This window comes from Chiloscyllium plagiosum, unplaced genomic scaffold (genome assembly GCF_037043375.1).
Source record: "Chiloscyllium plagiosum isolate Xiang-an unplaced genomic scaffold, Cpla_swu_hap1 HiC_scaffold_24, whole genome shotgun sequence".
Classification (NCBI taxonomy): domain Eukaryota; kingdom Metazoa; phylum Chordata; class Chondrichthyes; order Orectolobiformes; family Hemiscylliidae; genus Chiloscyllium; species Chiloscyllium plagiosum.
Genome location: NW_028270162.1, coordinates 29,166,100 through 29,185,584, shown reverse-complemented (window position 1 = coordinate 29,185,584; position 19,485 = coordinate 29,166,100). Strand labels below are relative to the sequence as shown.

General features: G+C 38.9%; 1 protein-coding gene across 6 annotated transcripts in view; it reads right to left on the bottom strand.

Moving 5' to 3' along the window:
- Window positions 1-19,485, bottom strand: part of atxn2 (ataxin 2) — a 105,504-nt gene that overhangs the window by 83,551 nt on the left and 2,468 nt on the right. For all 6 annotated transcript variants that reach the window (XM_043715670.2, XM_043715671.2, XM_043715673.2 and 3 more), the window contains exon 2: window positions 981-1,017. In XM_043715670.2, the coding sequence (XP_043571605.1) occupies window positions 981-1,017 (37 nt within the window). The remainder of the gene's footprint in view (window positions 1-980; window positions 1,018-19,485) is intronic.

The following is a 19,485-nucleotide window of genomic DNA, read 5'->3' as shown; positions in this document are numbered from 1 at the left end:
ACAATATGTTGAAGACAATAGCTAACTATTGTCTAGTTAACTTGAGAGTGCAACTTTTTAAAAAAAGTTTTTGTGATTTACACTTAAAAGTGAAACTATCATAGCATTCTAACAGATGAAAGCCTCAACAAACAATTAAGGTATTATTCAATGTATAATTTCAGTTACATCACAATGTAAACTTTTGCTATAAATTCTGTGTCTGACAATTGTGCCCTCCACAACCACCTGAAGGAGCGACACTCCGAACGCTAGTATACTTCCAATTAAACCTGTTGGACTATAACCTGGTGTTGTGATTGTTAACTAAATCTATATTGGTTGTCACATTCAGCTAAATTAAAAACTGAACTGAAGACAAAATAAATAAGGTGCCAAATGCAGCTACATGACTTAGGACCTGATGTTTGCTTTGATGAAGAAAACTATTAAAGCTTTCAATGCTTGTACATTTCTTAGCTCCTTTCTAAAACTGAACGGCAAAATACTCACACAGGAACAACACCCTCTGCTGGATATTGGTAGACAGATTTTTGTTGCACATGGCAACCAATGCAAGTTTACTAATTACAAGACAAAAAAAATTGAAACAAAGGGTTGGAGACACTCTGATCTGGCAGTGTCTTGGGAGAGAGAAACAGCTAACAATTTGAGCCCAATGATTTGTCTTCATAACACCACACAAGACAACAAAATGCTACTTCACTGAAGATCATAGCAAAGTCATATTTTGGATTCCAATCATTTACAGCTTCTACAAATACAAAAAAAACTGAATAGAATTAATTCAGCATGACAAGTTTTTATTTAAGTTACTAGCATGGCAGTAGAAGTGTTCATAACAAGTAGAGTCAAAAAAATGTTCAATATTAAGTAATTAATCAACTTTTAGTGATGTGCCTCAAAATGCTAAACGTACTTAGCAGGTAGCAAAAATGTATTAAATTTAATAAAATTTATATGCAAAACTTTGTACTTACAGTAGACTGTGGAGGTCCCTTCCCACTGCTGCGTCCTCTGGAACAACATTACATTCACATTAGGATTTAAAGCATTATCAAGGCAGTATAATAATATTCTAAAATGTCTTGAAACCAGATCTGAACAGTTCAAATATTATCAGATATCACTTTCTCAAAATATCTCTTACATCAGGAAAAGGTCTGCACATATTTATATTCTAATAAATGCCTCTGCATTCACAAAAGATTTTTTTTATAAATGTGCACTCTCAGACATGATAGTAAGAGCAGCCATTCTCACCAGTTTAATTCAAGCCAACATGATCGATTATAATAATCATACTAATTAACTTGAATAGATTTGAACACTATAACCTTGTGATATTCAAGCTGAAACTCAAACAAAATCTTGGACAGACCACTTTATAAATACTTGCATTAAGTTACATGATTTTATTACTCATTTGCAGAATAGGGACATTGCTGATACCTTCCATATGCAGATGCCCAGAGGATGCTGGTGGTGAGCTGCCTTCTTCAACTGCAGTCTATGTTGTGAAATAATCTCAACACTGTAGGACAGTTCAGCATGTTGGCCTAACAGCAACAAAATTACAGCAGCATTTGTCTAGGGAAGGACAATGTGTTGCCTCCTCATCACCACTTGGAAATAATTTTTTCATTTGTTTGTTACCCTAAGTGAAAGTTGTAGGTTTGGTGTATGCTGCCAGAGAAATCTTGGGGACCTGTAACAAGATGTACTGCACATAGCATATTCTGCAACCAGAATTCATTGCATTTGGGACCTAGTGGGTTATTGGACCGTTGCTTTGTCTTTGATAGCACTGGTCTTTGAAGTATTTTTGCAGCTGCAACCACCCAAACAAGTGAATTAGCTTGTGCCTTGTCAGAAATAAAGGAGCTTAAATGGCAAGTCATTTGCTGCAGCACATCTAGTCTTTGATCTAATTTAAAGCAGAATACTGTGAATGGTAGATATCTGAAATAAAAATGTTGGAAATACTCGGGTCAGACACTATGGGGAAAGAGTTAATATTTCAAGTTGATGCTCTTTTACCAAAACTGGAAAAATTAAAGATAAATAGATTTTGAGCATGTGGTGGTGTGATAATGACAAAAATGAGGTTATGTAATAGAGCAGAAGAAAAACTAATTGAATGATAGTTGGTTTTCCAGGGACAAGGAGTAATTACAGGGCAAGGAAAGAAACTAAAATCTGTCCAGTGCAAGCTTGTTTTGAGCTGGAAGTGAAACAGTAAAAAAAGATGCAAATGAAAAAGGAAGGGAGATTAAAAATTTAAAATAGAGTTTAATGTCTGAAATTGTTGAATTTAGTGTTGGGTCTAGAAGGCTATAAATGTCTAAAAGATGTTGCTCAAGCGTACAGTGTGCTTCACTGGAAAATACAGCAGGTTAAGGACACATGTCAATATGAGAGCAAGGAGGACAACAAAATGACAGGCAATCAGAAGCTCTAGCTCATTTACAGAGAACTATATTTGATCTCTCCATTGTAGAGACGACCACATTTAAAGTAGTGAATACAATCAGCTAAACTGGATACACATGCAAATCCCTACTTTGCCTGGAAAGTATGTTTAGGTCAAATGTTGAGGAGAAAGGAGATACAGGTCGTTCTGCTATAACGCGTGTTTCGTCAGAGCAAATTGGTTATAATGCGACTGACGAATTGTGAACGCTGTTTGGATAACGAACTTTCTACTTAATGGGTATAGTGATTTTTATTAGCATTCTTCTATAATGGTTTTCCATAGCACGATTTTCTATACTGAGAGTTTACTGAGGAACACAACTGTTGTGTTATAGCAGAACGACCTTTAGAATAGTTGATGACATATTACCTGCATTTTTTTAACATGTTTTGGTTTTCCTCCCAGTTTTACTTTCTAACACATTAGCATACATTCATTTCACCATTTCTTTTAGTTGTAGAGGACCAACTCTTCTGTCTTTCAACCACAACTGTCGCCCACTGTCTACCACCAGCCTTTTGTCTACATCCCACCCACGCCTTGCTTGAAAATTGTTTCCCAATTCTGATGTAAGGTCACTGGTCTAAAATCTAAATTTGCATGTAATCTAATGGTCTCAGCATTTATAGGATTGATTTTTTTTTGTCACTGGTGACCCTAGAATGTTGACAATGTGAGATTTGACACAAGTAATACCACCAATTGTCAGGTGGAGATGTTTATTATTTGGCACTGTGACCCAAATGTCACCAGTCACTCAGCTGTTGTTCCTTCTGCAATTGGACTTAGGCTGCTTAATTTTCTGGAGGAAATGTGAACTAGACTGAGCAAAGTACAATCAGCAGCAAGCAACACACACCTGACCTGGAGAAGTCATTAATGCAGCTGTTTAAAATAGACAGGCCATAAGACAAAGAACTCCTGCAGCCAAGACAATTAGCCATTCCAACAATCACAACCATCTTACCTTATACCAAGTATAATTCCAGTCAGTGCAGTTTTCCCTAAGATCCTCATTTACCTCAGTTCCTGAAGGCCATGGTCAGCTAAATACAGTCTTTTAACATCAAAGGCAGTCATTCTCACTTCTGGACCTTGAGTCCATATCCATGCTTGGACTAAGGTTGTAATGGGGCCACGTGTAATCAGTGCAGTGGACAGTGATATTTTCTAAAAATGTAACACTGAAATGTACAGAATGTTGCATTAAGTCACTGCATTAGAAAATTACTGCCTTTTTCCAGTTTCATGGATGGTCCAAAATATATTGAAAGCAGTGAGATTGATTTTTGGTCTCAAGGAATCAAGAGAAATGGAGAGTGAGAAAAGTGGAATGGAGGCAGAAAATCAGTAAGATTGTATAGAATGGTAGAGGAGACTCAAGGGGCCGCATGTCCTACCCTTGCTTCTATTTATATTTTGATGACCTTGTTCTTCTAGCACAATTTACAGTGTGTGTCATGGTTCAATCCCCATGGCATTACAAATTCAATATAAGCTGTGATGTGGGAAGGTACTAAGCATAGGTCAGATCCCTCCCCAAAGGAAGGTGTATGGAACACCAAAATGCTATTCATAGGTTACATTTCAAAGAAAATTTGTTTGCGAAGAGTGGATTGTTGGCAAGGCCAGCATTTATCTCCTATTCAAAATCGAGAAGCTGGTGACGGGTTGCCTTCTTTCACTGGTGCAGTCTATATGGCAATGTTTCTTAAAATGGGCTCACAGTGAGGAGAAGAAATTAAGTGTTGAAAATTGTTGTGGTCTGTCAATGAGAATGGAGTATTGGGGCTGGGTGGTGGGAGGGACAAGAACAGAAGCGTAGGAGTGAAAGGTGACGAAGGCTATAAGAAAGGTGGGACTGTTAGAGAGGGAGCAGAGCTGGTATAAATTCAACACAGCTCCATGCTGGTCACTTATGCCTTGGAGTTCACAACTTTGCAAACAATCCCCTCCCCCTACTTGGGGAAGCCCTGCCATATGGTGCATATGCAACCACAGCACTGAAATGAACAAAGTCCAGGAATCAAGCAGACTGTTTTGTCCTGAATGGTATCAAGCTTATGTCTGAACCTGCAATTTCCAAGTCAAGTGGGATCTACTACATCATACTCAACTATTTGCAGATGGCTTTGACTTTCAAGAGTTGAGTATTTGCAGCAAAATGACCAGCCATTGAACTGTTCTATAGATACATTATTTACATTGCTGGCCAACAGTGACTCTCCTCCCTGGATGTTGATAGAGTGTGCACATGCGTACGTGTACATGCGCATGTGGGGTTGGGTTAAGCAACTGTCGTATTGTTAAACATTAAGAGGGGAGGGCTATATTCGCTCTTACTGAAGACTGTCATAGTTTGATACTTGTCTAGCATGAATATTACTTGTCACTTCAGGGCCCAAGTATAAATATTGCCCACATCTTGCTCACACAAACAAATACTGCTTCAGTATCACAGGAGTTGTGAATACCTGTAGTATAGAACACTGACGATCACGAAAAAAAAGTTACACAGTCCTACAGCACAGAAAAAGATCTTTCATCTATCCATTTTGCACTGGTCATAAGCACCAAACTCTAATCTCACTTTCTCGCACTTCGCCATAGATAGTGAGTCATACAGCACAGAAACAGACCTTTTTGGGCAAATCATCCATGCCAACAAAGTTTGCCAAACTAAACTAGTCCCACTTGCCTGCATTGCCCCCTGTCGCTCTATACCTTTCCTGTACTTATCCGAATGTCTTTTGACTGTTTGTAATTGTACCTGTATTTACCACTTCTTGTGGCAGTTCATTCCACACACGAGCTATTAAATCTTTCTCCTCTCACCTTAAAATTATGCGCTCTACTTTTTAACTCGCCAATCAGAGGGAAAATACTTTTTGCTGTTCAAGCTTATCTATGCCCATGATTTTATAAACCTTGATAAGGTCACCCCTCAACCTTCTCCACTCCAATGAAAAAGGTCCAAGCCAATTCAGCTTCACCTTATAACTCAAACCTTCCAGTCTCAATGAAATCCTTTTAAATCTTTTCTGCACCCTCTCCAATTTAATATCATCCTTCCTATAGCAAGCCGACCAGAACTGTACACAGTACTCCAAAAGTGGTCTCAGACATCCTGTACAACCACAACATGACATCCCAAATCCTAAGCACAATGGTACAAGAGCAATGAAGGCAAGCCTTGTATGCCTTGGCATCACAAGTGGACACCTAAATGCAAAGGAATCGCGATTGTCCAGCATGCAATTATCGGAATTTCAGATTATCTGGCAAGATCGCAGGGTCCCAATGCTTGGCTAAACCGTATTATCCAGCATTTGATTATCTGACAAAATACACCCCCCGACCGTGTCATTCGGATAATTGATGTTCCTCTGTAATTCTTAAATGTTATGAGAGTTTCTACTTCTACTAAATATTACCAAGCAGAGAGTTTCAGATTCCCATGACCCTCTGGGTGAAAAGAAAAACTGTTGTCACATTCCCTCACCTTGAATGTATGCCTCCGGTCACTGATCCCTCCACCAAGGTGAAAAGGTGCTTCCTATCTACACTGTTCAAAATTTTATATATCTCAATCTTGCAACCCCTCAATCTCCTCTGTTCCAAGGAAAACAATCCCAGTCTATCCAATCTCTATTCGTAACTAATGCTCTCCAACACAGCCAACATCCTGATAAACGTCATAGAGTCATTGAGATGTACAGCACGGAAACAGACCCTTTAGTCCAACTTGTCCACGCCAACCAGCTATCCCAACTCAATCTAGTCCCACCTGCCAGCAGCTGGCCCATATCCCTCCAAACCCTTCCTATTCATATACCCATCCAAATGCATTTTAAATGTTGCAATTGTACTTGCCTCCACCACTTCCTCTGGCATCTTATTCCATACACGCATCACCCTCTGCATGAAAAAGTTGCCCCTTAGGTCTCTTTTATATTTTTCCCCTCTCACCCTAAACCTATGCCCTCTAGTTCTGGACTCCCCCATCCCAGGGAAAAAGACTTTGTCTATTTATTCTATCCATGCCCCTTAATTTTATAAACCTCTATAAGGTCATCCCTCAGCATCCGACGCTCCAGGGAAGATAGTCCCAGCCTATTCAACCTCTCCCTATAGCTCAAGTCCTCCAACCCTGGCAACAGCCTTGCAAATCTTTCATGAACCCTTTCAACTTTCACAACCCCTTTCAACTTTCACAACATCTCTCCAATAGGAAGGAGACCAGAATTACATGCAATGTTCCAACAGTACCCTAACCAATGTCCGTACAGCCACTGCATGACCTCCCAACTCCTGTACTCAACATTCTGACCAATAAAGGAAAGCATACGTCTTCTTCACTATCCTATCCTATCTACCTGAGACTCCACTTTCAAGGAGCTATGAACCTGCACTCCAAGGTCTCTTTGTTCAGCAACACTCCCTAGGACCTTACCATTAAGTGTATAAGTCCTGCTAAGATGTGCTTTCCCAAAACACAGCACCTCACATTTATTTAAATTAACTCCATCTAACACCTCTCAGCCCACTGGTCCATCTGATCAAGATCCCGTTATAATCTGAGGTACCCCCTCCTTCATTGTCCACTACACCTCCAATTTTGGTGTCATCTGCAAACTTACTAACTATACCTCTTATGCTCACATTCGGATGATTTATATAAATGATTAAAAGTGGTGGATCCAGCAGCAATCCTTGTGGCACTCCACTGGTCACAGGCCTCCGCCACCACCCTATCTTCTACCTTTAAGCTAGTTCTGCATCCAAGTGGCTAGTTCTCCCTGTATTCCATGAGATCTAACCTTGCTAACCATGGGGGACCTTGTCGAACGCCTTACTGAAGTCCATATAGATCACATCTAGCAGTCTGCCCTCATCAATCCTCTTTGTTACTTCTTCAATAATATCCTCTGCACCAATCACATCCCTCCTACAATGTGAATTCCATAACTGCACACAATATCTGTAAACCAACCAACGTTTTATCCAGTTCCAGCATAACCTCCCTGCTCTTAAACTCAGCATAGCTAATAAAGGCAAGGATCCTGAAGGTTTATGCCCGAAACATTGATTTTCCTGCTCCTCAGATGCTGCCTGACCTGCTGTGCTTTTGCGCCACTCTTTTCAACTTTGACTTCTCCAAAATCTGCAGTCCTCACTCACTCCAAGTATCCCAAGTGCCTTACTTACTAGTTTATCTACCTGTCTCACTACCTTACAGGTCCAGTGGACATGACATAGAGATCTGTCTGACAATCGGTGCAATCCCAGGCCCTACCATTCACGTATTCCTTTTCCTTGCTTGTCTTGCCCATGGATATCAGCTCACATTTATCCAGATTGAATTCTATTTGCCACTCATGAGCTAATCATACCAGCCTCTTTGTATCATCCTGCAATCTAAGGATATCGTCCTCACTATTTTCATGCTACTGATTTTTGTATCATCTGCAAGCTTTCTGATCAACTGTTTCACAAGGGCTTCCAGTCACAAAACCATTCTTCAAACCCTCATCCTCTACTTCTTGCCATTCAACCAATTTTGGATCCAATTAGCCAAATTTACTTGGATCTCATGGGTTCTTACATTCGCTATCAATCTTCCTGGGGGCATCTTTTCAAAAGCCTGTGGAAGTCTAAGTGGATTATGTCACATCTGACCTTACATTGGATAGATTATTAAAAAACAGCTGAAGATGTCTGGCCATGGGACATTACTCCAAGCTCTTGTGGTGCAGTGTCCCTACCTCTGTACAATGAGACCCAGGGTTTAAGTTCCACTTGCTCGAGAGGTGCTTCATTAACATCTCCAAATAGGCTGGTTAGAAAATATCAATCCTAAGGAGGTACTGCAAAGTCCTGGGGTTGAAACAGCTGGCCTCCAATAACTATAACTATTTCCCTTTGTGCTAAGTATGATCACCCAACAGAGAGTTTTCCTGCCAATTCCTGACCTCAATCTTGCTTGAGCTTTGTTCCTACACTCGATCAAATATTGCTTTGACAGAAGCAACCATTCTTATTTTAACTCTAGAATTCAGCACTTCTGTTTATATTTGAGCGAAGACTGCAATAAGATTTGGAGTATGACACTGGCAGAATGCAAAGTGAGCATGTTATTACTGACCAAGTAATAGCACTGTCGATGATATCTTCCATCATTGATTGACAGCAGACTGAAAATGGTAATTGGCCAGTTTGTACTTTTCATACTTCCTCTCTCTAGGACATACCAAGGCAACTTTCCACATCGTTGGGTGGATATCCATGCTTTGTCTGTATTGGAACAGCTTGCCTTAATTCCAAACAACCATTGTTCACAATTTCATCTGAGAACATTATTTAGTTCTAGACATTCAAAAGCAAATAAACTGATTTTGGATTAAAAACAGAAAATACTGGAGAAATGCAGATGGTTTAATGGCATCTGTAGAGACAGAAATAAGAGTTAAACTTTCACGTCGGATATCATCCTTCGTTAGATTAGTCAGTCATGTTGTTCTTGAAATGTTAACTCTTCCTCTCTGCAGATGCTGCCAGACCTGCCAAGTTTCTCCAGCATTTTCCATTTTCATTTCAGATTATCATTCATAGCACGATCATATTTTTGTTGTTTTGAGCATTCAATGAAATTGTTTGAACTTAGGTCTTTAAAGCAAAGCATAACCATACACCTAAGAAGGTGCAGCTTATGCAAGAGGGATGGTGGGGGTGGGAGGTGAATAGTTGGAGATTTGCATTTAGGTAGCACTTTTCATTATCACAATTAATTCCAAATCAATTCTCAACCAAGTAGATAATTTTGAAGTGTAGTCACCATTATAATGTAGGACACATGGCCAACAAATTTCCACAAACAGCAATTCAATAATGACCATGCAATCTCAGGGGCAAACTGAGGCAAAAATATTGATCAAGAAATCATGGATAAATTTCCTGTTCCTAAATTTGCATAATGGAATATTTTACATTCACCTGAGGGGGCAGATGGGACTCAGTTTAATGTTAGCACTCTAATTACTCAGCAGAACTGCAGTATTCAGCTTGAGCACAAAAATCTAGATTAACATTAAGTTCAGGCCATGAGAGTTTCACTATTACACCCCTGATTTAGGGTCCTGTAATATATTATGACCTAGAACATCTACACATGCAGCAAAACTGAGGCAGCTGAATGTCAAAACCAGCAAGTAGGAAAAACATGCGTGGAGGCAGACAGCATATTAAAGCTAGTCAGCATTTATGGTACCAGTTGATATTAAAATGTAATTGTTACTCTGCTTGTTGAACGGAATATTGCTTATTTTACACAGTGAAGATGGAGTACAACAAATAGATAGGCAATGACATAACATTAGTAAATTTAACATTCTGGAACTCCTATAACTACATCAAATGAGCATTATAAAGTATGATACCAAGCCACATACCAACAGGAGGTGAAATTGGCAAATCAGGTTTAAAAGACTAAGGTTTTAAGGAGTATCTTAAGGAAGGAAAGCAAAGGAGAGAGGTGGGAAGGTATAAAAAGAGAATTCCAGATCTTGGGACTGAGGCAATTCAAGATAAAGTGACAAAGAGATGAACTAAAAAGGATGTAACAACTGAGAATGCAAAACAGGCCAAAACTAGAGATGCACAGAAACCTCAGAGCTGTGGAGCTGGAGATTACAGAAACTCAGATAAGGCCATCAACGAATGTGAAAACAATGATGAGAATGTTAAACGTTAAGGTGTTGCTTGATCAGGAGCCAACACAAGTCAGCAACCACAGATCACAGGAGAATGGAAGAGAGTTAAGATGAGGTAGCAGAATTTTGATCAATTTGAAGTTCATGGAGAATAGCATACATGAATGACTGCCCATGGCATCAAGGAGGGCTAGGCAAACTGGAGTCAATGGAAATCGAAGTATGATTTTTCGCTGCTTGGAATCATACTTTGCACAAAGAAAGATGGTAGTGTTTGGTGGAAGTCAATCACCTCAGCCCCGAGCTATCCATACAGCTGTTCCACTGGGCCATGGGCACTACTGTGTCATAAGCAGCTTCATCAATGATCTTCCCTCCATCATAACGATGAAATGGGGATGTTCACTGATAATTGCATAACGTTATTTATTTGCAGACAGTTCCATAAAGATATACCAGGATGTTGCTGGGACTGGAGGGTTTGGATTATAAGGAGGGCTGGATATGCTGGGACTTTTTTCACTGCAGCTTAGGAGTTTGAGGGGATGACCTTAAAAGGCTTATAAAATCATAAGGTGAATAACAAAGGCAGTTTTCCTTGGTGCTGGTGGCGGGGTTCCCCCACAACAGGGCATACTTTAAAAGGTGAGACAAAAAATATTTAAAAAGGACCTGAGGGGCAATTTTTCTCTCAGTGTGGTTTGTATGTGGACTGTACAGCCAGAGGAGGAGGTAGATCCAGGTACAGTTACAATATTTAAAAAGACATTTGGACAGGTACAGGAATAGGAAAGGTTGAGAGAGATATGGGCCAAACACAGGCAAGTGTGACGAGCTTAGTTTGGGAACTTTGGTCAGCATGGACAAGTTGGACCATAGCGTCTGTTTCCATTCTGTATGACACTATGATTCAATATTAAGCACCACAATTCAAATACTGAAGTAATCCATGCCCACATAAAGCAAGACCTGAACAACATCCAGGCTTTGGATGATACCTCTCAATACCATTTACACAAATCAAGTGCCACTGATCATCGCCAGCATAAATCTAACTATCAAATTCTTGGGATTCAAAATATTAAATGCCCCAATATCAACATTTGGGTTGGCTACCGTTTACCATTAGCTACAAAAGCTGGTCAGTTGCTCGGGATTCACAGTAAACAAATCTTTCTCCCCAATGCCTGTTCACCACCTACAAGGTACAAGTCAGGCAGATGATGGAATAATCTACTTATACCAGGATGAGTGCAGCTCTAACAACACTCATGCAGCTTAACTCTGTCCAGAACAAAGCATCTCACTTCATTCCCCTCAAGCTCCATCCACCTTCAAAATGCACTCCCTTCATCACCAATGCACTGGCAGCAGCGTGCATCACCTATAAGATGCACTTTAGTAACTCAGCAAGGCTACTCCAGCAACTACAAGGACAAGCAGAGATGCACGGGACCGCCACCTGCAAGATCCACTTCAAGGCACACAGCGCCCTGACTTGGAATGTCATTCCTTCACTGTTGGGTTGAAATCCTGGAACTTCCTAGCTGCATTACTGATGCCCTTACACTACAAGGACTCAATGGTTCAAAAAGACTGCTCACCAGCTTCTACATCAGAACATTTAGGAATGGGCAATAATTGCAGGCAAACCCAGAAATACCCATATCCCTGAAACAACTAAGAAAGCTAGGAGTGCATTGGTGTAGTTGAGTCTGGTTGAGATACAAATGAATATTTTAATAACAGCTGAGCTAAAGCAGAGAAAGCTTACAAAGTTGAACTAGGCAGCCTTAATGATGGAATGAATTTAAATTCAATTGCTTATTCAGGTATACAAAAATGAGATCAAGATTGGGACAAACTGGCTTAGTCTTAAACTGTTGCCAGAGAGGGGGATGGAGTCAGTATCTAAGAAGCGAAGGTTTCAGTCTCCCCTGTATCTAATTGGGAGAAATGGCACCTTTAAGTTTATTCAAACAGTGATGCATCAGAACATAGTCTTTTCCCTCAAATTGGAGACTGCAGAAGTAGAAATCATTAATGTCATTCTATTCTTATATGATCAATTAAGTTACTGCTATATGGTCTGGATCTCAACTATTAAATAATCTGAACTCAATTAACTGTTAACTTACATAACTGCACACTGACTGTTAATTAAAGCAAGAACAGGCAAACAAGAACAGAGCACTGCATTAAATAACAGCTGGTTGAAGCAAGATAGAAGAGAGCTCAGGTTATGTCATGAACTCTAGCTGACGCAAAGGTATGCATGCAAGAAAAGTCATAAAGAGTATGAATGACAGATTGCACAAAAATAGTAAATCAGAACAAGTTAACGACACTACACTGCTGTCGAGTGTCTGGCACCAGATTATAGTAACTTTGATTCTGTTAATTATTGCTTCAATAATGTGTATAATTGAATTTGCTAACATTAAAATAAACCCAACTTCCATTTCAGTTTATAGCTCCAAAAATGAAAAATACAAAACCTGGGCTCAGAAATGATTTACAAGGATGTTGCCAGGGTTGGAGGATTTGAGGGGCAGAACAGGTTGGGGCTGTTTTCCCTGGAGCGTCAGAGGCTGAGGGGTGACCTTATAGAGGTTTACAAAATTATGAGGGGCACGGATAGGGTAAATAAGCAAAGTCTTTTCCCTGGGGTCGGGGAGTCCAGAACTATAGGACATAGGTTTAGGGTGAAAGGGGAAATGTATAAGAGAGACCTAAGGGGCAACTTTTTCCATGCAGAGTGTGGTACATGTATGGAATGAGCTGCCAGAGGAAGTGGTGGAGGCTGGTACAATTGCAACGTTTAAGAGGCATTTGGATGGGTATATGAATAGGAAGGGTTTGAAGGGATATGGGCCAGGTGCTGGCAGGTGGGACTAGATTGAATTGGGATATGTGGTTGGCATGGACGGGTTGGACCAAAGGGTCTGTTTCCATGCTGTACATCTCTATGACTCTGACTCTATATCCGCCTGTTAAATACTAATGTCTATTCTACCTTAAAAAGGGAGGATAAAAAGCTAAAACAGTATATTCACAATTTATTAAAAATTAAAAAGAAAATTCTACAGTACAACTTAATGTCTGTTTCCATGTCTTATTTTTGTCAGGCATAATTTATATTCCTATGTTCAGTTTTGGTTAACAATCTCACTAAATGACAGAGAGGCACAACAAAGATTCAGAGAAATGCTACTATACAGATACCTACAGGGAGGTCTTTGTCACCATGGTACGATTAGAAAGTTTGATCTTTTTAATTTAGGAATTAACATTTGATTTCGATCTTTAATATTAATTAGTATACCTTTTTTAATGTAAAATAATTGTTGAAATTAGATGAATTAAGAACATTTGAACAAATTGCATGCAATTACAAAAGCATTAAATCAAGTTAAATTCCTTATTGCAAAGGATTAACCACCTTTGCAACAGTTTGCTAAGATCATGCAGTTGTTACAGATTTGCTGCAGATGTTTGGAAAGGTAGTTAAAGAAAACACCAGCTATCATCAATACTGGAGTTTATTCAATGGAGCACTGCACAGGATATTTCACAGTCCCAGGCATCCTGCGAATGCATTTTGATAGTCTTCAAAGAACGTGAGGTTTCTATTCTCCCTGAATTGGCCTAGATTTTTTCCATCATATCTCAGGCCACATGTTCATTCATAGGTGGTGGCAATGGTACACAATGCTCAATTACATCAGGATGGCACAGGGCAAACTCAAGTAGAACATCTGTCATTTGTTCTTAAACTCTGCTTAATCAACAAGCCAGTCTTCTTTAAAGAAATTGTTTCTGGCACAATCTTACAAAGCAAAGAACAAAATTAACTTAATGTATATGTTAACGTCCTCAAAAGTAATTCTGATGAGAAAAGTCAAATCCAAAGCTATACAATTCAAGTAGCCAAGAAAGCAAGACAACCAAACATACAGCACAAACTCTTATATGCAGAAAGACAAGCAGCTTACTTGACAATTTATAGGAGACTGGACAATTGTAACCCTGCTGGCAATTCGTAAGCCACTAATTAAAATATATCATGCAAGTGGGTATTATAATTGAAAGGTACCTGAATTTTCATGATTCAATATGTTAGTTCATTAAATTACTACTGCACTAGTAAGTTATTTTTCTTGCTGTGTATTTTAATTACTAATTCAGAAAAGTATTATACAACATTATCCTTTAGGTACGAGACATTTTCTTTTCCAAGTTAGGATAGCAAGTCCCAAGAGTTTAATATATGTGAGAGCTCCCCAGATGTGTCAACACAGTCAGCATGTTCCCAAAGAAAAGGTGGGAAGCCACTACAATGTACAATACTGCAGTTAAATGCTCAAAGTTATAAGAATCTGACACCAATAAAGTAAACTCAAAGTACTGCATTATGAAAATGTTGAAATAATTTGAAAATGTTTGCAAATTTGGAACCACAGTTATACAGCACAGAAACAGACCCTCTGTGGACCAACTCATCCATGCTGGTCAGATGTCTTAAACTAGCCCCAATTATCAGCATTTGTCCCAAAGTTCTCTAAACTCTTCCTGTTCAAGTACCCATCTAGATGTCTTTGAAATGGTGTAACTGCACCCACTTCCACTATCACCACCATACATGCACCACCCTCTGCCTGAAAAAGCTGCTCAAGTCTCTTTTAAATCTTTCCCCTCTCACCTTAAACCTATGCCCTCTAGTTTTGGACTCCCCTACACTGAGAAACATAGGCTATTCACCCTAGCCATGACCCCTGAGGATTTTATAAACCTCTATAAAGGTCACCCCTTAGCCTCTAACGCTACGTTTGAGGGGGGGGGGGGGGGGGGGGTGTGCACCACCCTATTCAGCCTGTCCAGTCCTTCCAATTCCGGCAACCTCCTTTAAGTGAGGTGTGCATGTGCGGGCAGGGAGGGGTTTGAATGCAGTATTCTAAATGTGATTGCCTTCACCAATGTCCTGTGCAGCTGCAACATAACCTCCCAATTCTAGTATTCAATGCACTGACTAAGCAGGTTTGCCAAACATCTTCAGCACTCTATCCACCTGCAACTTCACGTTCAACAAACTATGCACCTGCACTCCAAGGACGTTTGGTCTGGCAACAACCCCCAGAGCCCTACAATTAACTGCATATGTTTTGCCTTGGCTTGCCTTACCAAAATCAACACCTCACATTTATCTAAATTAAACCAACTCTGTCACTCCTCTGTCCACTGGCCCATCTGATCAAGGTCCCATTGTACACAGATAACCTTCTTCACTGTCCACTACATCAATTTTGGTGTCATCTGTAAACTTAGTAATAATACCTCCCACTTTACTATCCAAATCATTTCTATGATGAAAAGCAGTGGACCCACTACCAATCTTTGCAGCATACCACATGTCACAGGCCTCCAGTACAAAATGCAACCCTCTGCCACCACCCTCTATCTTCTACCTTCAAGCCAATTTGGTATCCAATTGGCTAGCAACCCGGGATTATGTGATCGAACCTTTTAACCGGTCTACCATGCAGAATCTTGTCTAACACCTGAAGTCCATATAGATGTCTACCTCCCTGCCTCCATCAATCTCCTTTGTCACCTCTTCAAAAAAACTCAAGTTAGACTTGATTTCCCATGTATCAAGTCATGTTGACTATCTCTAATCAGTCCTTGCCTTTCCAAATGCACACAAATCCTGTCCAACAACTTGCCTACCACTGACATCAGGCTCACCAGTCCATTATTTCAATGCCACCTCCAGCCTTTCAGCACCTCACCCGAATCAACATAATCTAAAACAAATGTCTTGTTCCTAATATACATAAAATTCAAAAGCAATTTTTAATTTAACTTTGGCATTCAATGTACTCGGAATTACACAAACTTTAGAAGTGTTTTTTATGTTCGAGTTTCTAATCATTTATTTGTACACCACTGAACATTACATCTTCTGAGAGATTAGTGAAATTTGGCAGCATTTTAGAATGGACCTTTTTTTAAAAAAATTCAAATATTAACATTAAAAAGAGTATCCTGGCGTAGTTTTATTGATATAACTGAAAATGAGTTATTCACAGAAAAGCATTTTAATTCAATATGCAAGTGACCTGATTGTACTGAAAACAACTGAAAATCTATTCCAAATCATTTAAATCTAGCTGCACTGGTATATAGTTGTAAATTTAATTGTCTGTTGAAAAAGGTTACATTTTAAGAGCCTCAAATATCCATGAATGGCATAATTAGCAGAAACTCATCCCAATTATTCATTCCATTTGATATTGTTGAGCTCTCAATTCAATTTTTTTAAAAAATAATACTTATGCTGGACATACTTTCCTTTTAAAATTCCACAATCTTTTGCACTGGTTAGCTGATTTCAGGTGACTTCCACTGAATAAAAGCACAATCCAGCAAAGAAATTCCAGTCCACACTTTTCCTTAAATCCCACTAATGAAAAAAAAGCTCATACTGCCTTAATGGCTCATACCATCTTGAACAGCTGCTAGGTTGTCTAAGGTTCAGGTGGACAGCAGATTTACTTTCAACATTCTGCAATAAATTTTGAGGTTTATTTGGCAAACTGAAGATTCCAGCCAGACTTTTTTTGTACTGATATCACACAAGTAATCAGACTTGAATTATCAAAGAACGCAGGTTGTGTAAATACTGGTTAAAATCTGAGCTCAGTTAGTGGAATAAAACTTCCCAGAAAAATCAAAAACTTTAGAAGTGAAAAGGGAATTAATTTGTTTCCAAATTAATACAAATTCAAATATTTTCTCACAATTTTGGGGATGGGACTGAAGCAGAAAACAGGGAAAAACATGTCAATATCTACAGCTAGAGTGTTAAATTTACTAGCTACACTTGTGGAAATGACAAGTTAATTTTTAGTAAATAGATAAGTTACCTTTAGTGGTTTTAACTCCACAAGCCCTGGTGTCAGTCCTCTTTCCACACACTTTACTATCAACACATCAGCTTGCTGCATGTATTTTATAGGAGAAAGTGAGGACTGCAGATGCTGGAGTACCAGAGTAGAAAAATATGGTGCTGGAAAAACACAGCAGGTCAGGCAGCATTCGAGGAGCAGGAGAATCAACATTTCGGGCATAAGCCCTTCTTCAGGAATCCTGAAGGGCTTATGCCCGAATGGCGATTCTCCTGCTCCTGCTGTGTTTTTCCAGCACCACATTTTTCAACTGCATGTATTTTATAGAATTTACAAAACAATCTATGCTTATAAAAAATTGTTTCTTTTTTATCATTTATTTATACTAGCTTCAATAAAATTATTTTTTTTAAACCAGTAACTAAAAATTTAGGTAGGTCAGTGACCAATGCTGTAGTTGGAAAGAATTCTCTCTCTTCAAGAAACTACAGGTTGGGCAAAATAGGAAAATTCTACTGACTAGCATCTTACCTCATTACTTTCTAGAGTGCAACTAAACTTTATCAATAAGTGCTCAGATCTTGTGACCAGTGCTGATAATGAATGGTCTCACTTCTGGACTCCTATATAAAAGCTAACTGATGACCTTCTCACCCAATGGTATCCACCTACCATTCTATAATGAATATTCAATATTTATTACTTCAGGATTCTACTGAAGGGTAGAATGTCTTCAGGAATATAATGAAATACCAAGGGATGGGAGGAACGAGAAAAGTGCTATGAAAGATCTAGATGTTGGAGAAAAGTCATCAAATTTAATTCCACATCTTTTGGATTAATCTTATACAGTTAGTTTAACTAGGCTATGATTCTGAGTTACCAAGTGAATAGCAGTTTGAAGACTACCCCAAGCTCTACATTTATCCTGACCAATTCTTCAGGATCCTAACTATATTGCTGATCCCTGGATCAGCATTGATAATGAAGTGTGAAATCAAGTAGGCAACAAATTCACCTTGAACTACAAATATACTGGAAGACACTTGTCAAAGATGTAGTAACAAAGTAGATTTTAGGGTCCACTATAACATTACTAGCCACTGGACAACCTGAGGAAGAATCTGAATTAAAATTCAAGAGGAATACAAAGGATCAAGGAATCTTCTGTACATTTCTATCTCCCCAAACCATCTTATCACCAAAATTCATCCAGGCCCAGCTCCATACATAACTTGCATGTATAATCACTGTCAGCACTGCTTCTCCTTCTCAGCGTAATTATGATGAACTTTAAATCTAAAAACCATGTCTTTTAACAATTTTGCTAGTAAAGCCAAGAAAAGAGCTCAGGACTTCCCAAATTTCTTTACAACCATTTAAATACTGAGAGTTTTATGATATAGAAAATTAAGTAAATACTTCTAATCAGAAGATTGCAGATTTTGCAGATAGTGAGAGATCCAGGCATTCCATGCAAACAATTCATAAAGAATTGTTTCAAAGTTAGAAAATTTGAAAAGGGAGGTATAAAATAAAAATGTACAATTTCCAAATTACTGTTGAAGGTAGATAATCTGAGTAGCAGCCCTACAACACAGGAACATTCACTGCACTCTAAAATTGTTGAGTGAAATAGTCAATGACCAATGGATACACAACAGATTTGACACAAGCACTGCTGGCACTTGCCAGCCAGAAAGACCAAGCCACTTAGCATAAATCTGGCCGTAAATTCCTAATCTATGTACCTCTCAGAAAAATGCCCCCAACTGTAGCAGAAATTCATAAAGTAGACCATGCTATTGCTTATTATCAAATTGTGTATAAATGGATAATTGTTATGCTTGGATCAGGAATTCTATGAAACTGGAGTGAACCAACAGCTGCACCTAAGCCAAACAAAAAAAGCATAAGGACAGTATACCAAAAGGAGATTATTATACATTGTTTCAAATCAAACAAGCAGGATTTAAAACATTTTCTTGCCCTGACTGAAAGGACCAACATGAAAATGATCTTTCGCAGTCATTTCCAATCTCTAATGAGCAGTTGGAATGTAATGGAGCTATGATAATCGGAGAAAAGATTTTGAGGATGCAAGAGAAAGAGATCTGTCCTGGAAGTTAGCAAAATACTACTTTTCACCTGGTTACAGTGTGAAAGAGAAACCAAATTGGAAAAATAATTTTGATAGTCTTTATTCAATGGTAACTTGCATACTTCTCAGCCAGGAAATATCAAATTCAAGACATACTCCAGACATTTGGCCGCGTAGAAGGCTGACTTATATATATAGTAGCGTGAATTATTGAAGTTGGAATTCTTTAGATAAATTAAACTGAAACCAGCTGTTCTCCATACAAAATGATAGAAAGTTCTCCCAGTGTCC